The sequence below is a fragment of the Schistocerca serialis genome, chromosome 8, assembly GCF_023864345.2.
Source record: "Schistocerca serialis cubense isolate TAMUIC-IGC-003099 chromosome 8, iqSchSeri2.2, whole genome shotgun sequence".
NCBI classification, from domain to species: domain Eukaryota; kingdom Metazoa; phylum Arthropoda; class Insecta; order Orthoptera; family Acrididae; genus Schistocerca; species Schistocerca serialis.
In genome coordinates this window covers 616,925,518-616,952,621 of record NC_064645.1, presented here as the reverse complement: position 1 = coordinate 616,952,621, position 27,104 = coordinate 616,925,518, and the positions used below count along the sequence as shown (strand labels likewise).

The 27,104-nt window shown below is 36.8% G+C and overlaps 1 protein-coding gene across 2 annotated transcripts in view; it reads right to left on the bottom strand.

The window, feature by feature from the left end:
- LOC126416038 (muscle-specific protein 300 kDa-like) overlaps positions 1 to 27,104 on the bottom strand; it is a 643,030-nt gene that overhangs the window by 260,641 nt on the left and 355,285 nt on the right. For both annotated transcript variants that reach the window (XM_050083501.1, XM_050083503.1), the window contains 20 exons: positions 24,110 to 24,367; positions 23,543 to 23,720; positions 22,502 to 22,794; positions 21,721 to 21,873; positions 21,470 to 21,631; positions 21,072 to 21,254; positions 20,818 to 20,961; positions 19,851 to 20,036; positions 19,623 to 19,757; positions 18,367 to 18,546; positions 18,087 to 18,245; positions 16,569 to 16,742; positions 14,014 to 14,127; positions 10,103 to 10,375; positions 8,778 to 9,059; positions 5,697 to 5,909; positions 3,871 to 4,194; positions 3,438 to 3,561; positions 3,144 to 3,340; positions 2,097 to 2,432 (listed from right to left, as the gene is read on the bottom strand). In XM_050083501.1, the coding sequence (XP_049939458.1) occupies positions 2,097 to 2,432; positions 3,144 to 3,340; positions 3,438 to 3,561; positions 3,871 to 4,194; positions 5,697 to 5,909; positions 8,778 to 9,059; positions 10,103 to 10,375; positions 14,014 to 14,127; positions 16,569 to 16,742; positions 18,087 to 18,245; positions 18,367 to 18,546; positions 19,623 to 19,757; positions 19,851 to 20,036; positions 20,818 to 20,961; positions 21,072 to 21,254; positions 21,470 to 21,631; positions 21,721 to 21,873; positions 22,502 to 22,794; positions 23,543 to 23,720; positions 24,110 to 24,367 (4,068 nt within the window). The remainder of the gene's footprint in view (positions 1 to 2,096; positions 2,433 to 3,143; positions 3,341 to 3,437; positions 3,562 to 3,870; positions 4,195 to 5,696; positions 5,910 to 8,777; positions 9,060 to 10,102; positions 10,376 to 14,013; positions 14,128 to 16,568; positions 16,743 to 18,086; positions 18,246 to 18,366; positions 18,547 to 19,622; positions 19,758 to 19,850; positions 20,037 to 20,817; positions 20,962 to 21,071; positions 21,255 to 21,469; positions 21,632 to 21,720; positions 21,874 to 22,501; positions 22,795 to 23,542; positions 23,721 to 24,109; positions 24,368 to 27,104) is intronic.

Sequence of the window (27,104 nt, the reverse complement as noted above, 5' to 3'; positions counted from 1 at the left end):
AAAAACCCGGGAATATTTTCATCTGAGAGAAAACCGGGAAAAACCCAGGAACTTTTTAGAATTCCGGGAATTTTTCATTTTTTTTAGTTTTCAGTTAAATTTTTGTGATTTTGACTGGTAAGAAACAATACTCTAACAAAGGATATTACCATATGCAGCTTCTGCAGAATAATACTGCACCAGCAAAACATGAGACAAGAGAAAAAAAAGAAAAGAAAACTTAAGTCACAAGGGAAATGCACCATATACAACAACAAAACACAGTGCTCATACAAGCATCTGCCAGCAGCAAAGCGTGTCAAAGGCCTATGCAGTGCTTCCTAACAACAAATTGCCACTGATGAGCATGATGTGACAGCTGTTTACATTAGAGTCGTTTGAGCAGTTGCGGTGGGCTCTTGTGCATGCGCAGTTGAGTCGCGTAGGAGTAATACCTTCTCCTGCTTCTGGCTACATATGTGTGGCTGGGCGCCACTAATATTTCCCTGGTTCGGAAACATCATAGATCAGGGGCTGATACACAGAGCAATCTGAGTTGTAGTGGAGCGGTGGGTAGTCTCCATGTGACCTGTGTTTATGTTTAGTGATTTTGCTGTTTCCTCTTCATTTATTGCTCTCACATTAAATGAAAACAAAACGGATTTCTGTGGCCGGGAGCTATCAAATGAATTAAAATGCATTTGCATGATTACAGAAGGGTAAAATATGTTATTAGTTTCTGGTTTTATTTCCACCATTATGACAATCAAGCAATAATCACCTTGCAGAACAAAAAAGTTATTTTTGTCAGTTTGCTAAAGAGATTTGGCTTTTATTAATCTTTTCCAGTGAGGCAGTCAATTTATTATTTGAAACGAAGTGTTGAATTTCACACTGTTGGCTAGTTTCAACTGTTTGCTGCATTTCAAGTGTATGCTTTCCATCTTCTAGCTAGTGTGGCATTACGCCATAATAAAGAACCAAACATGAGATAATACAGTACTGGTACTCAAGAAAATTTACATCTGAATCTGGACATACGAATGTGCACTTTAAGCCAACTTATGCATTTTAGTATGGGTCACGAAATTCCGATACTCTTTTATGACATGTTTTACACATATGAACATATGGGCTACCTGCATCATAGTAGCTGCACAAGGCAGTGGCGCCTGTTATCTGGCGCTTTCTCGCAAACTGCTGAAACGAATCAATTTCTAACAGGTCATGGGAGAATATTGTGAATGGTGGTTTGAAAAGCATTACTTTCAAAGTAAATTTCCTTTTACGCAAGATGAACTATGTGCGAGAATGTACAATGAATTTCTTAAATCACAGAGCATTTGACTCTCTTTTGAAAATCAAAATCAACTCTTTGAGAATGATCATCTAGAAGAATTTCGAGCCCAGAAGATCAGACATTTACTTCGTTATTAAAATTTTTATTGGCACATTTGTGTGATGTACCCTAAAGTGTAACATGTGTGAAAAAGATCAACATTATATGTGGAAGCTTATCTTCTCTTGCAGCTTATTAATCTTCGAGACCAATATTATATGTGTAAGCTTTGCTTTTCTTGTAGCAACACTATGTGTATTGATTTAAACCATTAACTTTTCTTATTTGTTTGTTCACGCTACTTAAGAGTGATCTTGCTATTGGCTGACTACATCACATGTCCTATGCTGCCATCAGCCGGCGAGGTCACATGACGTGAGCTGCGACTGGTTTACAAAAGCACGTCGCAATCTCAATTTCAATGCTTCGGAAAGTAACATGAGATGTTTTGTGGAATTCGAAATTATACCTTCGTAACATGAAAAAATATGCAGCGTATATGTTGCTGCACATCAAAGATCTTTCCAAAACTTTTTTTTCCCCCTGAGTTTTGTTTTCTAAAGTGCTGGGAAATTCTATGTCGGTGTATAAACCATAAACATTCAAAGGATTGACAAGTTTTACAGTGCCGAGGAAAAGTATACCATCACTTAACACAGAAAAAGGGTATTTTCACACAGGAGAAAGTGTATTTTCAACAGGGAAATCTGGAAAAAATCCAGGAATATTTTTTCCTTGTCCATGTATACACTCTGATATACTAACTTTTCATACTTACTTCATAAGAAGCCAGCATACTCTTAACATCTTCGACTTTGCTACCAACGGGTCTGTTTAACTCTTTTAGGTCTTGCTGAATTTGTGTCATAAAATTAACACTCTCTGCCAATTTGGCTGCTGCCTCCTTGTACTGCTCCAGCTGGGCCTTGAGTGCATCTGAACGATCAGCAATAAGACCAAATATTCGAGCGTGTTTGTCTTTTATATTGTTCAACTGTTCAGATAGAGTGAGCTTGTCTGCATCACTAACGGTAGGAAGAATTGCTTTTCCTTGCTCAATTAGTTTTTCAATGTCTTCTCTCATTTTCTGTGCTTCTTGGTTCAGACGATCATACTGTAAACAAAGAGAATTATAAACTACATAAACAGAAACTGTGATGTAGTAATGTAAGGAAAAATAAATGCAATAACATGAAGCTCACTGTTAAGAGAGCTCAAAAGTTTCTGAATATTATGTAATGTAAATATTCAAATCCAATTACTGTTTTCAATTCTGTATCCAATAACTAGATGATGTTTTCACAAAAAGATTACAAATGTGCCAGCTTTTAATAAAGTTACATTCAGCACAGAGGCAGAAAAAAAATCAAGTTAATTTAATGCAACAAAAATGACTGATGTTTATAAAAATATGTCTTTAACCTGGTTTCAATATAGACGCCAGTAATGAAAAGGCCAGTAGGGAAAGAAGTGAGGAGCAGAAAGGGGGTGAGTATAAGGTTTGGGGAAAAGGAAATAACAAGAAAGGAGAGTTACTCCCACGAGTATTTTGGTTATAATTTCCTGACGGAAAGCTAGGCACTTTTGCTTTTTGAATCCTCCTCCTCCTCCCCACCCCCACCTCCTCCTCTGACACACAATTTATTACAGTTCACTGGTATCATTAAATATCCCCTCATCTCTTTCAGAGTTATTGAAATTCACTCTTTGCAAAGAATCTAAGCTTGAGGTTGCACCTCATTATCAAGATCCTGGATAAAGAAAAGAACAAATTGGAAAAAATTTTTACGATAAAATATGTGTAAAATGAACACTGTGCAGAAACCTTCGCAAGTTGCTCTTCAAGCAGTGGCATGCTGCTAGCTCTAATTTCCGCAGAAGTTGCAACATCCGCTTCCTGTAGCCAGTGTTCCACAGCTTCTATAGCCGCTTCAAATTGGCGACGAGATTGCAAAAGTTCTAACAGAGATGCCAAGCGTTTGGCAGACTGTGATTTTATAGCCTCAAAATCAGACACCAAAGCTGAAATAAATACAAATAAATATACAGATGCACTTGCTGATATTGTCAGAATTAGTTACCAATTGTTTTAATATGATAGAAAATGATGCTTATTTACCTTCCATTACTGATTGTAACTTCTTCTTATCGCTTTCCCCACATTCTTTCATTAGACTGTTAGCCTGTCTCTGCACATCAGTTAGCGTGTTTTCTGAAAACTCTTTTATTTCATTTTCAAGAGCCTAAACAGAAAACAACAGAGCATATTAGTTTGTAAGACTTGTAAGAAATACTAAAGAAAAAATTGTTAGCCTAGTCATACTGCACATCATGCTACTTCCTTGGAAGTGCACCATTTTTCTTAAGCTGAAATCTTTGAAATAATATGTGCATAATAAACATATGATGTAATGGATACTTTGAGAAAATTTTAATTTCATTTAATTAATGATCATAACTTTGTAGCTATTGGTCAAAAAGTAATAAAGGTCTGCCAAGACTAATAATCACATTTTTATGCATTATTTTCATCGAAGCGGAAGTTAAAATACCTTATGCTGTGCAAGTTCAGCTTCAACTGCAGCTGCCCGTAATGGGAGGTATGCAGGAGGACGGCGACCAACAATAGACTTCAGCCAGACTTGTGCTGATTCGAGTACTTCCTCAAATTTCCGTCGAACATCAGCAGCTTGTGTTATCCTGCTTATTTCAGCTCGTAATGCATTTGATAAATCTGCATGATCTGCAGACAGTGAACGCATAGCATTTTCTAATGATGTTTGCTCAGCAGCTTCCAGCTCTGAGCATACTCCAGAAACACGCTTTTCTAAGGTTTCCAGCAGGACATTTTTTCCATCTACTTCTTTCAATAGTGCCTATAATCCAAAAATATAATATAGTTTTTTAAGTGTATATATAACATCATTTAAAAATACTGACACACACACAGACACACACACACAGACACACACACACACACACACACACACACACACACACACATATATTCCACCAATGCACCACTAATATTTTCCCCTTCTCTACTCGTCTCCATTTCCAATCCCCCCCCTCCTCACCTCCTGAATATACCCAGCAGTTCCTACCCTGTCCCCAGGATACCCCTGCATGCACCTGTAAGTAGCATTTCACCCCCCCCCCCCCTCCCCACCACCCCACCCTGCTGTCTGCCCCCTTCCCACCCTATGCTTCCCCCTTATCCCTTCGTCAGATGAAGTTACAACTCAGTCTCGCCACAGTGGCCAGAGACAGTGGTAGTGGTCGCACGTGCACGAAAGCCATGCTTGTGTTTAAATGTATAGTAGTCTTTTCATTGAGCCTGTCTGCCACTCAATGTCTCCTGTATATAGTGGGCAGCAATTGATGCTTTCCATAAAGTTGTTATTTCATTCTGGACTTTCCACTGTTTAAAGCTGAAGGTCTGATGGTTAGATTGAGCAACTAACGTAAAGGCAATCAATCAAATGACTATTGTGGAGAGCTAGAGCTAGTGTGGACACTGGAGACCACAACAACAATGAATGAGGTTTAGAGTTGTTGAATACTTTGCGACATGAACATTCACAGAGAAGCCCAAATTATTCCAATAAAAATCCCTAATGGACTCTTGAACACATCCATCTTTTTTTTTTTTTACAATGTTTTGTTTTTCCTCATGAACTCAAGGAAATCTATGACTCTCCTGAACACCAAAACTGATATTTGGCAATAACAGATACTTTTTCTGACATGACAAAGCACAATACTTACCAAGAAATATGTATGAAAATAGACATTCCAAATACCCTGCAAAATTATGTTGGAAGTATATTCCTCATGGAGAAATACAGTGAAAGATGTAAACTTGTTCCATACAAATATATCACAATCAATATAATAAAGTTAAACGGAAATTAAAGGAACATAGGTTATGAGCACCAAAAATCCAAAATTAATTTCAGTTAGGTGAATCTCTAGAAAATGTCTGTGTCAGAAGTTTTTCATATTCAGTGCCTTTCCTTAATTTTGGAGCACTAGTTACCTCCCAGTTCCTACTGCATATTTATCTTTGTGTGCAACATTCTGCCCCCCCTCCCCAACTCTCTTCAATGTTCATTTTGTATTAGTGTAATTTTTATAACATCTTTTAGCTATTTCCCGCCTCCACATCTCATTTTCTTCCCCACTGCTGCCCAGAACTCATTCATAACAACACATTTAATTTATGTACGCAGCTAACAGCAAATGGAAGTTCATTTTTCACCACACTACAATGGAAATAAATATGAATGATACATAATAAATCTCAAAGATTTCTATATTTCTTAACTTCTAAGAATGTTTTTTTAATTTTTCTTTTGGAACAGAGACATTACATTACCTTGGTAGACTGAAGCCGATCTTCGGCTGCACGGCTTTCAAAACCCAGTGGTGATGGAGATTTAACATCTTTCATTCTCTCACGCATCCATTCCTGGGCTTCTTTTATTTCTTGGCGAGCTCCTTCCAAGCCCTTACAAGCCATCTCTAATACCTGAGCTTTTCGCTGAATACGCTTTGCCACATCATTATATCGCCGCTCCACTGATTTCAGCTGGAAATGAAAAATCCAGAAATCATTTACTTAAGACTCATATAAACTGAAAACGTTGTCATAATCAGCACACATATTTATAGTCTTTTTATAATGATCCAAGCAAAGTGAATATTTAAATTCTACTTGTAATAGTTTCTCTTGAGTGACCAGCTGAAAATTCCAAAGATCTTTTGAGTAAACAACCTTGGAGAACACTACTTTGTGTGTGTGTGTGCGTGTGTGTGTGTGTGGGTGTGTGGTGAGGGGGGGGGGGGGGGGGGAGGGTTGCGCGCTCAGATACGTATGAAGAGGGAGAGGGAGAGAGAGAGAGAGAGAGACACACACACACACACACACACACACACACACACACACACACAGATCCAAATTGTTAATTGGTTTAAATTTTAGTCCATGTACAAATTAAAACTACTCATGCAAATGATCAGGTTATAACCATCTGAGAATTTTGGTGGCAATAGGTCTTACACATTTTTCATTCTAGTGTTATGACAGAGAATATGATTTTTTTTTTCTAATAATAAGAAAAAGAGCTAAATCATACTCCCTAAGCCACCGTACAGTGTGTGGCAGATGGCATTTCCATCATCAGCAACAGTTTTCAGCCACTGGCCATATCTGATTTGCGCATAACCCTTTCCACTTTTCTTTACTCTCCCACTACTATTCTGCGAGCACCTATTTTCAGCCCTCTCCTCGGCTTCGAACACTCTCCGCCACATCTTTTGGCCAACTATCCCTTAATCTTTCACCTTGGAGTCTCAATTTACCAGAAAACCGTGCATTGTTTTTATAATCTAGAAGAGATGTTCCACATAACAGCAAAATACCAGAGAAAGAAAGGGCAGTATAATGTTAGGATGAGAGAGGACTGGCGGCACATGTGGGTACATGTTGAGAGAATAGAGGGAGAAGGGTGGTAGATGACAGACAATGGAAACTAGCTGAGGTTTAAGGCTGTGAGAAAGTGAGAATGGAGGATGTGCTGGGGAAAAAATCTCATTTGCGCAATTCAGAACAGCTCATGCTAGAGAAGAAGTTTAGTGCACCTGAAATGTGGAGTTGGGGTTTTGCCCTCTACCACATGCTCCATTGTGCACTTCTTTGCCCTCAGAATCTATCTTATATCGTTACTTTCCACCCATCTCCATTTCTCTTGTCTTGGTATTTTGATCCCCCTTCATCATTCTCTCACATGCACAAGTGTTTTAGTTTTGTTGTCACTAGCAATCCAGTTTTTCCATGCCCCCCTCCCCTCTCCGCGAGACTCATTTGTCTGTCCCTCTACTGCATCTGGAACACTTCTCTATATCTCATTGAGTTGCTCATCTCCATACCTTTTCTATTAAATTTGGGGTTATTGTGGTGTGTGTGTGTGTGTGTGTGTGTGTGTGTGTGTGTGTGTGTGTGTGTGTGTGTGTGTGTGTCGGGGAGGGGGGCGGAGGGAACAGATTGACTGAAGGAAGTTGCGTGCACTCGTCTGTGTACTACAACAGGAAAAACAATGAAAGTTCAGAAGTATATGACCTTCGTATTGTGCTAATATGCCATCTACAGTTCCTACATAATGAGCGGTTGCTTGTTCTCATTTTTTTTTAACTACCTAGCATCAATGTTTTACATGGTAACTTTGTACACTTTTCAGGATACAAAGGCAAGAAGAGACAATACCTAGACTGACTACTCAGTAGTATAGTTCATTACACTGTTATGAAGATGAAGATGGAAAGTTTATTCTCAGTAATAGTTACTGCAAACTACATTAGGTGCAACGAGATACTTTTTTTCCCAGGAAAAATCAACTGACATTCTACATATTATTAGGCATAATGAGCAAGCAGTACTTTGTGATCTGCAGATCCACTAGTCACAAATATTCTGTCTGTGGCAGCATTCATCGATAATTCTTGGCATTACAAAAAATTGGCATGGGGGGGAGGGGGGCAGAGTGGTAATGGTTTCATCAGAATCTTTACCTTCGAATTCAAGCTGTATGTCTGCAGACACTCAGAAGTATTAGAAGTAAAGGTGCTAATTTGGCTTCTGGTGTGAGGAAAGTTGCTAAGTGAACTTCTCACAACTTCTCACATCTTCTCACATATTTCTTTTGGGTGGTGGTGGTGGTTAGTGTTTAACGTCCCGTCGACAACGAGGTCATTAGAGACGGAGCGCAAGCTCGGGTTAGGGAAGGATTGGGAAGGAAATCGGCCGTGCCCTTTCAAAGGAACCATCTCGGCATTCGCCTGAAACGATTTAGGGAAATCACGGAAAACCTAAATCAGGATGGCCGGAGACGGGATTGAACCGTCGTCCTCCCGAATGCGAGTCCAGTGTGCTAACCACTGCGCCACCTCGCTCGGTTTTCTTTTGGGCAGTGAAAAAAAAATTAGAAATAATACTTCCCAGTTAGAAGATATGTTACAACATAACATACTTCATTTTGAAGTGAAGGGTGCAGGAGAGAAAATAATTTGACAGTCAACTTACGAGAATTTTGTTTTACCAGCATGTGGCAGGTATGCAGTTGCCTTTGACACGGGCTACAAGTCAGCCAGTTAAATGGCGTGTGGAATTTTAAATCTAGTAGTGTTGTTCAGTAATAAATACTAGCAACAAACCTATTTATCAGGCATAACAGGTCAATCATTTGATCTTATATTTCACATTAAGACTACTGCAACACAATTTCAGTTGGATCCGAAAAATGAAATAACTGCAATGTTAAAATGAATATTTATACAGCAAGAGAAGATAATAAATATTGTACTATTGCTAATGAAATATGAAATACTGAAAAAAATAATTTATTTCTGGTATGAGAGTAAGTTTAATGGTTAATAATGTGTGTAAAAATTTCTTTATTACCTGTTCTTCCACTTGTTGGGAGTCAAGATTGCTAACAACATCAATCACAATTGATGCTTGTTTCCTGATTTCATTAAGTTTTTCTGGGCCCTGCTCTTCAAATTCAGTTTGTATCTCAGAAATTGTTTCTAGTTTACGCCCACAATCCAGTCCACTTCCTTTGTCCAGTACCTCCATTCGTTTGCCAAAGTCATCAAACCAACTGTGCATCTCTTGAACTTTTGTTCGGAAATTTTCAATCACCCTCTGACAATCTTGTTTTTTCTTCATGACATCTGCCAGCTTTGCAAAAAATGAAAAGATAGCTTTAGGTTATTTGAATAACTATTCCATCACATACCACTACTTATCTTATTGCTACATTAACTTACTGCTTTAAAGCTGTGAAAGATAGTTAAACAACTTAGTGATAAACAGTAATTTAGGTAATTTCACCAATAACAGCACAAACTCATCTTTTTTTTAATAAGAAGTTGTTTTACATTTCAAAGAATATCTAATACAAAAAGATTACATTTTTCATCTCTGGACAATCACATTATATCCATTGTTTACTGTTCAAGTTTCCTGGCCCAACTGGATGAAATAATGTGTGAGACATAGTCTGGATTGAAGAAAAAGTAAGTGCAATGAATACTGAAATTTTGGATGCAGGAAATCCTCACTTTATGCATTCATCTTTCATCAGGCCAACAAACCTATGTATAAATATGCATTGGCAATAAGAAAACCGTGGGATTTGAAGTGTGAAACAGTGGAATGTCCATCCCATTCACCAGGGTTGGCAACATCTAATTTCCACTTATTCTCACAAGAATATAAATTTGTATGTGGAACATGTTTTGGGTTCAAAGAAGAGATTATTGCACCAATGTATGAGTATTTTGTAGGCCTTTCACAAAAATGTATCTTAGGAATGGAATCTATAAATGGGAAAAATGATGGACACATTTCAATGACAAAATAATTTCTGTGTTGCAAAAAAAGTGAAGTTTTAACATTAAGAACACAGTAGTCCACCACTAGGTACTTTATACTTATACACCAGCCAAAGGAATTTTTAATGAAAAGGTGATTAAAGTCATCAGCAATTGCAGATTCACTATGCAGTAGCATAAAGTAATGTTCATGACTCTATCTACAGTCAAAAAAATATGCCTACAGTTGTGTAAGCAAGAATCCGAATAAACATTTTCACATCACTCTAAGACAACCCATATTCATCGTGTGACAGCTTCATTTTCCATTTACATATTTATCCTTCCAATTTTATTTTATAATTTATTTTTTAAAAAATCAGTACCATGTATTTCCACAATACAAACCTCTTGATTGAGGTTCTTTAGCTGTGCGCTGAGGGCAGCACTTTCTTCATCTTGTGGCTGAATGTTACTTCTTTCTGCAATGGCATTCTGTAGCTCCACCATAGACTGGTACTCAGCACGTGCTGCCTCTGGTCTCAGTTTTGCTGGGCGTGATTTCCACTCAGCCACTTGAGTTGCTTTGGCACTTGTCCACTGAGCAAGCTCCGCTCGCTGTCGTTGCTGTTCCTCTAGTTCCCCAACAGCTGCTGTCAGCACAGAGAGTCGATTCTGCACCTGTTTACAACAGTTATTTCATTAATAGATTGTTCACAATAATGTTAAGTGTTACACCATGTAACTGAGGCTCAATGTGATAAAACATGTCACAATAATTTATCCAGTGACTGAACACTGGCGAGTGGCACTATCTCTCTTCAAAGTGTAGTGTGTTTACATTTCTGCATTGCTTGTTATTAAAAATTGTTTGTTCCAATTCATGAAATTATATTTAGAATGCTACAAACTATTCACTTAAGTACAAAAGAAAATTTTTCATTTTTGAGATAAACAGTTACAGCAACAAGGTATAGCCTATATGGGCTGATGACAATGATGATGGAATAGGTAGTAATAAAATAAACCAGAATGACTGCACTTATAAAAAGCAACAGAGGCATGCTGAGTCAAGAGGAAACTCATTTTCAAATGATCAACAGCATCAAGAAATTGTAATTTAAGTTTGTTCATGAAGAAGAAAGGGCAAAAATTACAGTTTAGCATCTTCCTTAATAAGAGGTAGAGGCGTTAAAAGCCAAGGAGAAGAAAAGGGATTTCACTTGCAACCTGAATCAAAAGAAATTTCTCCTATACATGAGGCTAAGTTACAAATAGTACATCTTTTCGCCCCATCGCCAGCAGATGCCTTCTGACTGATGTTATTTTCTCCCAGCCATTATGTCAATATTCTGTTACTTGTAATGTGACAGGCCCAACCTTTCTTGGTTTACAAGTCCTCATTTCCATTGTTGTACTAATCACAGTATTTTCTATAACCAACATTGCAGTGGTAGAAATCTTTTTCCCTTTTCATTTATTTACATATATTTGATGATTCTATGCCTGTTTTATCCAATCTATTTAGAATATTCTTAAATATCGTGTTTTATTTTAATTATAATAATCATTATCTTATTATTATTACTTTTATAATAATAATAATAATAATTATTATTATTATTATTTCTTTTCGTCTAATTGCTCTGTCGCTTCTTGTTGTGAGATTTTACCTAACCTTTTTCGTTTTTTTTCCGAGATTTCATTTCTTATAAATTGTGTTAGCTGTCCGATGTCTTTTCTCAGTTTTTCTATTTTGATCTGTAGCCTGTGTTGCCATGCTGGTTTTGTGGGTTTCTTCTGTGTGTTTGTTGGTTCTGATCTCTGCCTAGTGTGTATATTTAGTGTAGTGAGTGCTCCTATATAAACCAGTAGTTGTAACTCTTCCATAGTTGTGTTTTCATTTATTTTGTTGTGTATGATTGTGTTGATAGTTTTTATTGTTGTTTCGACTTGTGGGTTATTTGGTGGTCTACGCAAGAATGGTCTAATGTCTGTATTTGTGTCTTTGTATTCTATATATGTTAGCTGAAATTTTTCTTCTATATCTAACATCTGTGTCACTTCGTGTTCTATTTGTGCTTGTTCTGGTGGCTGTCTTAAGATTTCGTTTTCCTCTGGTTGTTTAATTGGTGCATGTTGTTCTTTGTTTGTTTGCTCTGGGATGTTTGAGTCCATTACTGTATTTTCTTCTTCTTCTGATTGCACATTATTTTGTTCCAGTATTTGTTGTACTTGTTGTTTGATGTTTTCTAATTCTGACTGGGGTATCCTGTTATTTTTTATTATTACACGGATCTGATCAGCTAATCGTTGTTCTGTTAAAAATTTTAATTCTGGGTATCTGGTAATAAATGTTGTGTATACTTGTGATCTGTATCCAGTTGTGTTGGTTCCTAGGTTTGTTGCTTGGTAATAACAGAACATGAGGTGTCGATTAACTTCATCTGACCATCTCATCCTCTGTCTTTGTTTTCCTTCTAGGGTGGTTGCAGGAAGCATATCTTGCAAAACACCTCTATTTGGATTTAAATCATTTTCCAGTTGGCTAGCAGTGTCGTTACCATTGTGGGCGGGCATAGGGTTCAAGCGTCGTCCCCGACCATGACGGCGCTTGTCCGAGGCTTCTTTAGTTCTGTCCTGAACCAAATAATCACACTAAAAAGGGGGGTTAGCCCTATTAGTGGTTTGTTCTTTTCGTCGCCTTTTACGACTGGCAGAACATACCGGAGGCCTATTCTTTTCCCGGGCCTCCACAGGGATTATTATTATTATTATTATTATTATTATATAATATATAATAATAATAATATTAATATTATATTTCAAATTTTCCTGCAACAATTTTTGTTGGATGTGAGAGCAAATTTTGTTTTACTAGTTTTATGGCTGCAAAAGAAATTTTTTGAGTTACCACATCACTTATTAGCGATTGCCCCATGTTGATTTGGATTTTTGGTTTTATCACCTACTCTCTAAGCCTTTTAGTTCTTGTTACCCAATGCCTTTGTTACCATAGTCTGTCACCATTTCGTACCATGCTGTGTCACAGCCTCACCATGAAAAACACCCCAATACTATAACATTACCATCTCCATACTTTACTGTCAGTGCCACATATGATGGCAGGTAACATACTTTATTGTCGACATTACACATGTTTTCTGGTTAACATTCTCATGGTATTCAACCAATCAAATCCTTCCACTGGACTGCCACAGTATACAGAATGGCTCTTTACTCTAAATCAATTATTTCCAGTCATCTATTGTCTAGTGCCATTGCTCTCTACATCACCTCAAGCGTTTTTCAGCACTAACTAAAGAAATGAGGAATTTCTCCCATTCTACTTCATTCTTTTTAACTCCGAATGTGAAGTCACTGTGCTAGCTGGACGGCTGGTAGCACTTTGGAACTCAGGAGTGATTCCTTTCACTGATTTCATTCGATTTTTTATGACCACCTTTCACAATACTGAACACTACCTGCCCATCATTACACGAGGTCTGTCTGGTGTTGGTTTAGATATGGTTGTTTCTTTGTTTGTGTTTCCCCTTTACAATCGTAACACCAAAAGTCATATGGGCAGCTTTAGAAGGGCTGACTTGTCCCTGATGGATTTGTCACAAAGGTCACATCCAATGATTAGTCCAAGTTAGAATTCACTGAACTCTCCTGGCTGCCAACTGTACTGTTACTGCTTCTCTACCGGCAATGAAATATTCTCCACTTTCTTTTCTACTGGTGGGTCATCCACCTCTCTTAACATCTAGTGGTCAATTCTGCATTACAAAGGGGTGTTCATACATTTTTGTTCAGACAGTACATCAAACAACATTGTTAATACAATGATTCATTTCATTATAATGCAAATAACTGCTGTCTTTATATATTTGAAGATATGTGATACATAAAATTATGTACTGACACACAGATTATTGTCTCAAAAGTAATTTTCACCTGGTGAGTGGTTGTTGATTATACTCATAGACATTCTAAACATCAGGTGAGTACAAATTGTTATTTCCTGTAATTTATATGTTTACTGTCTCCTACATCTCTGTTAATGGCCAACAGTCCCCAAACTACGTTAATGCTGTTAAGCTACAAGTGACATGGAGTATAGAGTGAATTGTGAACATTAAAAATTATATTTAGCTTCTGTGTATACAGTTGCTGGATGAATGTGACAAATAATATTTGGAATTTTTTTATTTTATTGACTACAAGATCATATAGAAATACAATGTGAAAAGTACCAGAAATCATAATAAATAATGTAATTTAAAAAAAAATGATAATATTCACAAATTCTTTACCTGTTCACATATGCTGTCCATCTTGGTAACATATTCATGTGACTGCAGGTTTTCTAGTAAAAGTCTCAACTTCTCACTCTTCTCATCAAGATTCTTCTTCCCAGGTTGCCGTTGCTTCTCAAACAAAACACACACAAACACCGTGCAATACATGCTCAAGCAGGAATTTAAGCACTCTAGTAAAGTACATTTATTCCAGTAATTATAATGGAATAGAGTACAAAACTACAGTCAATCATTCTAAAAAGCAGAAGACTAAGACTCTACCGGAAAACAAGTTCTACATAAATACATAATTCTATTGTGTTACTTCACAAACATGCAACTACAAACATTTAGATTAGAATCATAATTACCTGAAGAGCCTGCTATACAAAACTTTTCCATCAAAATTTAACTGTAATCTTGCATTAAATATAGTTTTATTACAGAATAATGTTTTCATTGTTGAAGCACTTATTCTTAATTTCAAAGTGACATTGTCATTCTGTGCATAATAAAGGATGTTTCAAAAAGGACTTTACAACTTTAAAAATTCATACACATTTATTCAAGATACAGAGCTGGGTTTAGTGTTATTTTATAGGAAACAAATCAAGTTTTTTTTATCTTAAAGATGTTGTATATGGCTTCTTTTGGTTATCCTGCACACATCCCATCCTGCACACATCCCATCGGAACTCAATTTCTTCCCAAACTCGCTGTAGCATTGCAGCTCAGTGGCGGTGTAAATTCTTGCTCAAGTTCAGGTAGAGAAGCCAGCACAGGAGGTACAAACATGATATCCATGATGAATCCTCACAAGAAAAAAATTGAGTGGTGTCAGGTCTGGGGAACGTGGGTGGTGGGAGGGGGGGGGGGGGGGGGGGCAAGCAATTGGTGCATCACAGCCAATTTATTGACCTGGAAAGTGGTCACAGGGAAAATCCTGGATGTCGCCAGGTAGTGGGGGTGGCACGAAGTAAACATTTCATCCTTGGTCATCCTCATAGATCAGTGGCATCAAAAATTGATGTAACATATCCAGATACACTATCCCATTGATGGTTCTCTCACAGAAAGAAAAGAGACCATACACTTCATTCTAGCTCAATGCACAAGAAATGTTTAGTTTAGGGCTGTCACAAACATCCTCCTACTAGGAGGATCTTTAGCATACTTGGTTTGGAAATTACGCTGAACTATTGTCACTGACTTCGATTCTTCAATCCAAAACAGACAGCTAGCACACTCGGGTCCACTGAAGGCAGCCATCTTTAACGCAACAGCTGCTAGCGCTTCTTACAGTGCAATTAGGCACTAACAAACTAAGAGGGACAAAACTTGATGTATTTCCCTACAAATTGACACTACAATCGCCTCTGTAGGTACTATGAATTAAGTTACATGAATTTTCGAAGCTGGAAAGTCCTTTTTGAAACACACTGTATTTTCTGACTATCAGTCTGAGCTATAATGCCTGCTTCTTTCTTTTTTTTTCCCAGTACAACATTTCAAAATGGAAAAGCACTTGAAAAGTTAGGAAAAATTAAAATTTATCTCTCACATGTCATCAGCTCAGCTCTTTCTACAAACATTTTTCACTAATAATTCAAACATTCTTTATTCCTGCTTTCACTCTTAAAGTTTTTGTTGTTTGGTTTATAAATCCCTTTTAAAGGTATAACACTGTGAATGAGTCTTTCAGCCTCTTTGCTCAACAAAACAACCTCCGATTTTGAAAAGTAGCATGCTTGTTTAATGGAAATTTGTTATTTATCAATTTAACTGTACTATAATTTTATCGTGTGTATAATTAATCCACAAAATAGTTACTGTGTTCTAGACACAGCTGAACTTTGTTTCATTGTTTAAGCAAGGTACTTTGTCAAATCAACTGTTACTGTTTATCAGTTTCAATATTGTTTCACTGATCTATTTGTGTTGCATCATTCCTTGTTTTATCATTTTTACAAACTGATTGTTCAGAAAATTTAGAAAACTATAATCCTGACACAAAATCTTTTTGAGAAAGAAATATACTTGTTCTGAATGGTTTTCTCAGGTGCAAGGTGGAACAGCAACTGCTAACAGACACCATGATATTAATTACGAACCTATTTTGTTTTTCAACTAATGCTGAATAATGATCTTGCTGTGTGTCCCATTCACAGCTTAACATAATTGTAAACAGCATCATATTTTGAAGTAACATTTTTCTCTTCACTAATTAAACACCTTTCAACCAGTTTCTATAAGTAAATTATCTGTATCATTTTTAATGTAATTAGTTTTTTGTGTGAGTGAAATAATTCAATAAAAATATGACATACAGTATCTTGCTTATTCTTAACATTAGCATGCTAAATTAACTATTTTTTTCCATTCTGTTCATCGCATACCACTCACATGCAATAAACTTACTCTCAATTGATGTATCTCTCCCACTGAGGTTTGTGTGAGACTAACAACTGAGTCCTAAACAGTTTCATAATGTGGCAACAGCTAGAAGAGTACTTTGTACATAAGTCACCAAGTGAGAAGAACATAACCAAGTGTTCCATCACTACACCGACCTGATCAATAAGGTCCTCAAGGCGTGCTCTGACTATCAGCTCACGGTCAGGAATCGGTGGAGGCACAGTGTCCTGAGGACTGCTTGGACGTGATATGCATGCAGCAGCTGCCTCACAGGCTTGAACAGCCACTGCTAATCTTGCTTTCTCAGCCTGCAGTGTGTTGTGCATGCTCTGAAAAAGGACAAGGATATGTCACATCAGTTATGCACACCCTGGAGGTACATGTAAAACATTTTACTTTTGTAACGATTATAGTCATGAGGTTTTTAAGCAGTACAAACACTTAACACACATTCTCTGTATTCTGTTATACATTATAAAATTGTAGCAAACCATCACTATCTGAATAATAATGTCAGTTCTGAAACTGGGGCAAAGAAAACGTTTTGAGTTTCGGTTCAGTAGTTGAATAGACTATCTCTGTAAACCTGCTTCAATAACATTTTTACTTTTTACCATCTGAAAATTAAGTTATTGACAGCATTATCTTTCTTCTTCTTTTTGCTGGTCTTTATCCCATATCTTCATGAGATTGGCACGTTTTTATGGTTTGGCAATGTTAGTGGTAGATGGAGGCAGGATGCCATTCCTGTTGCCACACTTTCCCCTCCAGGGGCAGAATTTCTGTACCGCAACTGTCCACATCTATGGTTATCCTGTGGGAAAGTATGTGTATGTTTCCTAAATATTTACGAATCATGTAACTGAGGCAGGACATGGTACCGGCCGTGTATTCACCAAGGCAGATATAAGAAACCGCATAAAAACCATATCCAAGCTTGGCTGGCACACCAGCCCTCATTGTTAAATTGCCAGGTGGATTCACAATCTGGGGCCAGCATACCTACCCGAATGCCAGACAGGAAACAGCATGCTAACATGCATGGGTTCTTGATAGCATTATGTGTAAGTCAAAATGATAATTGATAAATTGTGAAAACAACAGAAAATATGTTCTCATTCACAGACGCATAGATTAAATTAATGAACTATAGACATTACTAGCTGAATTTATAATACAGTGTAATAAAATAATCCACACTTGGTTCACAACAAGCAAGTGAAATAGGTCAACATTCGTATCATATGTAACAATAAAACTGGATTAAATGTACTGAACTAAATTTCGCAATAGAGAATTTTGTTATACCCGCATAATTAACACACACAAAAGCATTGATCACACTTTTGTTGTTGATTTAATATAAAACTATTTTTAGGAAATAGGTCAACTTTGATACATAAGCACAGGAATATTCACTATGTTCAATTCTGAACTTCGTTTACTTTTTTCCTCATATTCTATTGATCAATGGAAAACGAAACAAATGTACATTACATATGCTGATGAATACACAGAACATATTTTGTGTTCTTACTTCAAATTCACTCAACTCAGTCTTTGCTCAAAACTTTCAAAATATCTCAGGCAGCAAGAGAGATTCTGCAACCAGTTTTCATAATATGAGCAACACATATTGCTAATAACTAAAATTAACAAAAAACTTTCCTTACCCTCGTTTCTTCCAGCTGTTGCTGAGCATCTTTAAGGCTTTCTACTGGTGCCTCCAAACTCTTTGCTATAACCGGTTCATATCCATCTAGATTGTGCATTATACTTTCCAGTGTGTCTTCATATTCTTGGAACTTAGCTAGAGATTCCAAAAGTCGATTCTGTAAAACCAAAATAAATGTTTTTATTTCTCCTAATGTTCCAGTTTCAACAGTTATGAATGCCTCATCATATATATATACATATGTGTGTGTGCGTGTGTGAATCTGTGAACATTAATACCTTAATTTGTATAGCAGTTCTAAGTAGAGAATTGTAACTGTCCTGAACATTGTGAAGTTGCTTTTCAATTGTTTCTTCTATACCAGGTGTAGAACCAATGTATCGTTCTATCTGACTTCTTCCTTTCGCCTTGACATCATCCAGAGTATTTTGATATTTTTGAATATCTGCCAGTAGTGCCTGTAAGAAAGAAAACAGCTCATCACATCCTGTAGGTAAAATTGCCAAGATTGCCGTAATTAAAATATTTATGTAAAATTTACTTTTTGATCCCATAAGAAGTGTGCTGAAGATATAATTTGGCACTAATTACATAAATTATTAAATCTTATGTTATTTAAAAATTGTAGGGCATGGAAAATGACAACTTGTAGCCAGAATGTTAATGCAATGGATGTATGAGTAGATACAAACTTCTTCCTAAGATAATGTGTAATTATGAGACTGCACTTGCAAAGCATTCTGATGCTATATTTTTACGTCTTTTTGCTATGCCTCTCACAGCTGTCATGCAGTTGTATTCAGGAATGTCAGAGCTTCTTATGAACAAAAATACGCATCAAAATACTGTGTACTGGAGTATCCACCTAATTAAATTGAAAGTCCTCAAGAGATGTGGATACACAGCTAACTAATGACTGGAACTGGAAAATTCTAAGATATCTTTATTTCTGACAAATATCCCTAGTCCAATAAATATAATCCCAGAAATTCAGTATAGTCTATAGCAAATGTAAAGAAGGGAATGGTGGTTGTGAGAACAGCCACATGCATTTCTCACACGAATAAACATCATTACATACACGTTGGGCAATGGACAACAGTGTGCTCTTAAATTTTATATTCTGAAGTACAACTTAAGTTATAAAAGGAGGAGACAGACATACTTTAAAACATGATAATATGCTTGCAATATACACCAATTTGAAACGGCCATCTCAAATCGCTAATTGAGGGCATTACCTTCAGCTCAAATTCGTTTTCATAGCACTTGACTCCATGAACTGCAAAATGTATTCAAGTTAGCAACAATATTTTTGAATATGAAACATAGCAAGCAAAAGTCAGTAACTTTACCGATAGCACAGAAGCTATTGGGAATACAACATATTTTTATTAGATACCATCCCTACAGAATAGTACAGAACACTGCTTCTTAACGTAAGTCTGTTTCCTTCTGAAACAAACTCTGTGACAGTTCACTTGTTCACTGTTTACTCTATGAAACTGTAATACATATCAAAATTATATGATACCTCATGCTGAGATATTTGTTCCTGTGTCTGTTCACGGTTTGTAATATACAGAGAATTGTGTGCCATCAACTGGAAGGAGATCTGCAGTAACCATTTCTCTGTGTCTTGCAGTGACTGGTGGTATGCAGAATATTCCTGATTAAGAAATACAACACATTAATTACCAGGTTATTTTTGAACTTTTTAATTTATTATAATCTTTTGTATGTTCTGTGCATGAAAACATACCTGCATTTCGAGTTCCACAGTCTGCCTGCAAGAGAGGCATTTGCTTGCCAACTGATCCCATCGTATCTGAAGACGCTGAACCTCTTCCAGAACTGCAGGCCGCCCAGCCCACGCTGAGAGCTCAGCTCCTTCTGAGACCAGGTGCTCTAAGTCCGCATGTTTGGCATTCACTTCCTCTTGCAGGTGCTGGTAATTCAAATGGACACTTTGAGTACTGTATTGCTCACATAGTTATACTATTCATCAGCAGTATAAAATAACTGCATACAAAACATGATTAACACAGACTTCAACAATGTGTTACAGTGAACCAATAACAATTAACATTGTTTCAGATGATGTACAAAAAAATGCCAAACAGGGCTGGAAGAGTGTAATGAAATACAGCTCACAATGTGCAAAGACTGGGTGTTCATTTACTGTTGCTCTATGAACATGAGCCATCCAGAAAAAGCACATATTGTTATACCATATACAGGTTAATGTAATCAAACTCTCATGGCATAACTATCAGGAAGCAGTGTTTTTCCAATGATTCCCCGTGTATTTGTTTGTCAAAGACCAGAAGTGGACAAACTATAATTGTACTTCTTCTTAATTTAATTTCTATTGATACTTTTCTTTTGGAGTACAGAATTAATAAAACAGTGTCATACTAATACCGTATATTGGAATTAATGATCAAAATCAAAATTGCTGTTAATGGATTCCTTGTCAATACACCAAAAAAACTAGTGGTTACTTTCCTGTCTAGCGAGAAATAACATATTCAAAATAAATAATAATAGGACTCCTGTGACTACAAACTGATATAAAAAGAAAAAAATCAGCTTATGACATGATTTTTCCTGCATACTGCGAAAGCTAGACCACTCATGATGTACACTTCATTAAGTTTAAGAATCTATTTTCATTCATGTTCCTCACAAATGTTGTACGCTGCAGTATTGTCATGTGCATATGTTACCTTGTATCTCTCAATCAGAGTTTTCATCTCCCCAAGTTCAGCCTTAGTTTCAGGCACATTTTTCAGTGTTTCTTCTACTTCTGAGATCCAATGTTCAAATCGTGATTTAGCTTCATTGTAATCTTCCCAACGAACGACTGCAGCCTGTTTAAATTTCAAAAACAGCCAATGAAATGCCTAGAATGTAGCTCATGCCTAATAAATCTGTAAATCTAAGGACATTTTTGTTCGCATGTATAACCACAATGTATTACCTTGAGCTGTGCCATGACAGAGTTAAGATCAATTGTGAGTTGATCCCAGTGGCTTCGCAAGGCAGCCATATCATCCCGAAGTGATGATTGTTGTTCAACAGGTGTCGTATTTATAGCTTTTGTAAAAACTTCTTGCATCACTGACATCAGATGTTGACCTTCCGTCATACGGTTTGACACAAGCTGTACATAAACAAAACATCTATTACACTCTTACATTAACTCTGAAAATACAAGAATGTGAAGTCCAACTGTCTTGAGAAATAGTTTTGAGTCATTGCTTTGGAAGTGTTTTGCTAATACACAAATACTTGAGATCAGTTCATTTATTTTACAATCACTAGTAATCGTATCTCAATTACTCAGCTGTAGATACACATTTTTGTAATTCAACTTACACGTATTGTTTCCAGTTTATCCCGCATTGCAGCCTCGTCTCCAACTCCTATGCAATCTTGCACTGTCCCATGAGCAGTTTTTAACCATGATTCAAATTCTTCTTTAGCTTTGATGAATTCTGTGTGATCTGATAAATTCTTTTCAACTTTAGACACTAATCCCTATGTGACAAGAGAAAAATAGGAAACGATAACAATATACAATTTCAGAATAAAATATATTCAGTCAATCTCCTATCTCGACTATGTACCTGAATTGTAGTCAGCAGATTAGTATAACTGCTTTGGTGTTGAACTGTCTGATCACGAACCCAGTTGCAAGCACTCATCTCCATCAATACTTCACATCTGTCATTAAGTTCCTCCATTACAGTTTTCTGTTGGATAGCCTCTTGCAACAATGCCTAAAAGAAAGTCATATGCTATAAGAGGAATGACAGCTTATGCATCAAACTTTATTAAGTCGGAATGTGTTTGGACAGTTCCATATTGGAATGAATACAGAAACTGTTGCTGTATTTTTTTTCTTAAGCATGACATGATCCCCTCAATGTTAGCACTGAATAGGGGATCATGGAGGAATTTTATAAAGGGGACTATGCTCCAGACTGAACGCTGAGAGGCATAATCAGTCTTAAATGATGATGATGATGATGATGATGATGATGATGATGAGCATGACATTGATCTTGCCCTGTTGGTCACAATATGACAAGAATTATAATCACAACTTGTGACTGACCTGCTATCAGCTCCTAGAAAATGCAGACACATGCAAAAAGAACAGCTTCACTTTACATTAATAAAGTCCCATTTTATATTTTTTTCCCCAATACAATGATACCAACACTTCTATGTGAAAGAAAAAAAGGTTTATTGATTAATATCAGTCTTTTTGAATGAAACACACATGTTACATTTACTACAACCCTCTCTAAGGAAAAAAAAGAAAAAAGGAAAATTGAAAAGTGAGTGAAATTTGTGAGAAACTGAAAAGTCCAGTGCTGGAGTAAAATACAAAGTAACACTCACTCTGCATCTCTGAAGATCATCAGGAGTTTTCTTGTCACCTTCCAACTCTGCATTAACTCTGGACCGGAAAGTCTCCAGCCATGACTGCATGCGGCTTGAAGTGTCTGCAAATTCATTCCAGGCATTGATGCACCGCTGTAGTATCTTTTGAGTGTCCTTACATAAAATCTGCAGGCTGTCCCAGTCACTCTTCAGCTGCTGTGTTTCCTGGCGTAGAGTATCTTGGCCTTCAGGGCCAGTTGTTTGTGCGACAGATGTGCTCAAGACAGTGGCACGCTCAACTAATTCCTCACCTGTATCAATTATACCGCACATTAAATCTTTTCACTTCACTGTTACAGTGCATGGTAATTAAGTAAATGATAAGGAATAAAAGAAATACTTGAAACTGAATACTCAGTAATCAACCTCTGTGTCAAATTTATACAAGGATTGCATGAGAATTTTCCAACAAAATGTCAAGCTCTCTAAGACAAGATTTCTTTTATAGAGTGGCACCACAAACCAAGGGCTGCTGTAATGTGTGTGTATTTATGGACAACCCATTCTGGTCAAGAGACCATCATAAATCATGGATACAATTACATTAGGCTGAAGAGAGGATAATAATGATGTATTTGATGTCAAGGGAGGATAACAATTTGTACTTGCTGCCAAAGAAGGCTAATAATTATGTCCTTGACACCAAGAAGCCTCCCTTTAAACTGGTGTTATGGTATTCATGCCTTGAAAATGGTCATTTGACTTCGATAAATAAACACACACATTACAGCAGCCTTTAGTGGTTTCTTCATGTCTTTCTGAATATATAGTTAAGTTATGCAGCAAACTATACTGAAAATGAGAGTTTTTTCTCAACAGCTACTGATCACTGGACGTGTCAGAAATGGAAAGGTGGTGGTGGAGGTTACAAAAATAACAAATGACCTGGAACTCCAGAACAACGGAAATGAGTATTGGATCTGATAAAGGTAGCATGTACACAGTGGAACAAAACATAAAGGACATATGAAGCTTAAAAAAGGCTAATTAAATTCAAACCTGTTGGCAATGATGCTATGAGTGCTTCTAATTTTCTTTCTTTTTCCAACGTTTGTTCTTTTTCACCATGGGAATCGCTACACTGCTGGACATCAATCCTAGTTCTTCGAAGCCAGTCAAATGCATCCCCATATACTTGCTTGTAATTTTCATGCTCTTTCACCTGCTCTTCAAGTGTCTGCAAAGTAAAAATGTGCTCTTAAGGTTTACACTGCACCAAACTTTGTTTTATGAAAGAAAATGTGTCTGCCGACATCATGTGTGTGTATCAAAATGACTGAAATGATAACAGTGTATGTAAGGGAACTTAAAGTACACAAAAAGAAAAATGGTCTCTAGTGGGATTTAGTCCACATACTACACATTTGTTGAATCACATTCTGCCCCAGGTATCATAAGCATGAGACAGTAAAATGAATAATATTCACAAGTGGTACTAACAATTTGGTGAGTTATAACTGTATAATATCTTAATATTTACATGAAAGAAATAAGAACAAGGATAAGACCCACACTATTAACATAAAAAAAAAATTACATCACAGGTATCTGTCCTCCAATACTTACTGAAATGGCTTTTGAGGCGGTTGCTTGCAGCTGCTTATATTTCTCAAGGCTACTACGAACATCAGCAGCAGGCAAAGAGGGTTGTTCATTTACTCTACTTTGAATGCGTTCTGCCACATCACCGTGACTGATTATCTCACGCTGTAAACTGCGGAGCTTCTCCAATGCAGCACGTTTTTCACTCAGCTCATTTCGGAAACCTTCAGGTTGCAGTTTCTGCTCTATTTCATCCAACCATTCCTTCAGAAGTTTATGAGCCTAAAACAAACATACCAGAAAAACAAATTCTTCCTTGATGTTCTCTCTATGTATTACAAAAATTATTGATTAAAATAAAGCTAGGGTTCTTGTTTGCTGGTTTATGAAAATCAGCTAATGCAAAATGCAAGTCCCCCCCCCCCTCCCCCCCCAGCTCCTTCCCTCAAACAGTTCCAACAAGAAATACATTTACATAATCAATTAAAATAAGAATTTATTTTTAGTGGACCCCAGCACATTATAGTTTACATTGAGATGCTGCTTACAAGCTTACTAAATGGCCAAGGAAAATGAACGTGCCGTCTCAAAAGGACATGCCTAACATTCGTCTGTAACTGCTTTAGGGGAACTACAAAAGCTTGGATGGCCAGAGGGGATTTGAAACCTGCTCTTCCCAAATATACAACTACTGCCCTAACCACTGGACCACATCACTTGGTACTGCTTCTCTACTACATTAGAGGCAAATGTTATTGTGTGTAGGTACGCACGATCCTAAGAAAACATCCACTGTACCAAAAAAATTATTTTTATGACTGTTCTGCTTCGTTTTGAACACGTGGGAACCATATTCACTGGCTAACAAAACTTTGCGGGTATTTGAATGGTTCAGTTTATTTTAAATAGTTTATAAAGTAGAGATATGTTACTTGAGTTGTGATGATAGTCACCAATGAGTTTCTAGTGTGCTGAATTCCAGTTCCACCAAGAAAATCAACTGTACATTGTTACAGTACACTTGAAAACAACTATCAAACTCATTCATTTGAGAGTCATTTATGAATATTTTTTTCTTCTTTTTGGTATCCTACCAGGTGATATGTTTACTGAATAAATTTTATATGTAATTAAAAAGGTTAATGAATATCATATGTAATTTAAAAAGTCTAATATTCTGAAAACTAAGAAACATATGGAAATAAGCCCTATACCAATTTGGAGCTGTACTGATTTGAAGATGAAGACTGATATCTTAATTGTGGGTTTGTGATGATGAGGGATGGATTTGTTTCCTACAACACAATTAAGTCAAAAGTAGCCACCAAGTTATACAGGTCTTTTTTCCCTCCACAGTACTTCAGGAAAATCATTGCTAATGGAACTAATTGACTTATCCATGTAAGTGATATATTAGTTTGAAGAATATAGCATATTCTCTACAATAATCTGAAATTAAATTCTGATTTATTATTATCAGAATGAAGACAACAAAACTACAAGTTTTATCAGAAATTTTCAGAATTTCACAACATATTTAAGTTCAAAAGACAAAAGTATGGCTGTAATTACAAGCTATGTCACAAAATGTGTAGACAAACAACTTATGAACACAACAGTACACAATTGTAGCACACATACACTGCCACAGTGGTGCATAGGGAGAGTGGGCACTGCAAAAATGATTTGATGCATAATGAATTCAGTACCAGACTGGATGTAGATTAGTTCACAGAGTAGTCAAATATGAAATGGAAGCAGATCTGAGTGTGAAAGAAGATTTTACTGTGGCTTTACCTTGACATTTGAATAAAAATACAATAGTAAAATTCCTCTTGCTTTTTACACAAGCAGTGATGTATTGAAATCACTGAGGCTGCGTATCAAGGAATTCTTCAATGGTGATCTGGGGACTGACAAAGAAAAGTAGCACTTTTGGCAAAAACTGAAGCAATTTGTTTGCCAGATAAGTTGTTACCATAAGTAAACTTTATGTCTCTTACTGTATACCACAATTCTGGGATCAAGATCAATATCCAGCCTTAAAATAGTGAAAAATAAAATAAAAGTTTGATTTAACACATTCCACACTTTTAAGATAATGGCAGTGTGCTTGACAGTGCCTACCTGCCATCCTTTCTACACATGCCCTAAGAGCAATATAAAGAGAACCCCATACAAATCACAAACCTTATTTTATTGCCCACAGGTTGTTACCAAACATAAAAACAACAACAAGAAAGAGAAATGATGAGATAGAGAGAGAGAGAGAGAGAGAGAGAGAGAGAGAGATAGAAAGGGAGCTTTCAAACTGCTGATACAATGTTGTTATGCAGGGTGAAGAAAAATTTGTGCACTCAGGCTTCGCAGTGCTACTCCTCACATTCCAGCAATAAAAAAATGTCTCTCATAAAATTTCGTCCTGCGAGTACATTCAGCAGAAAAACAACGTTGAAGAGTGACAATCTGGCAACACTGTAACCACATGTATGGTAACTACCTCTGAAGGCACAATTTAGTCTTGTTGTACAGTTGGTGCAGTGGGTAGAGTTTTGAGTTAGCATGCAGGACGTCAATGGTTCGATCCTGGGTTGAGGCGTACGTTTTTTATTTTCTAGATGTAGTCCACGTGGTACGGTATCTGGCATCTTAATCATCAACAGCGATTGCAGTGGTCCTCTACAAAACATTTGCAATTACATACTACAATTGTAGAAATGGAAGATTGGGCAGCTTTGAAAGAAGCCCTTTCCATGTCATGGGTGTGAATTTATTCAAACCACTTCATCTACTAGATGCAAAACCTGTTTCCTTTATGCCCTCCTCCTATGGTCCCATAGATTAGTACCAACTATTATTCTTGCCTCGTTCAGGTCCATTACATTTCATTAGGGCCTTTCGTTACCAGTAGGACTAGCAATTTGCTTTGTGAATAATGTCCAAACTCTGTTACTATTTGTATGTGTTATCGCCATGGTCCCATTAATTATGCCTTCAGCATTGAGTCTGGTAACCACAT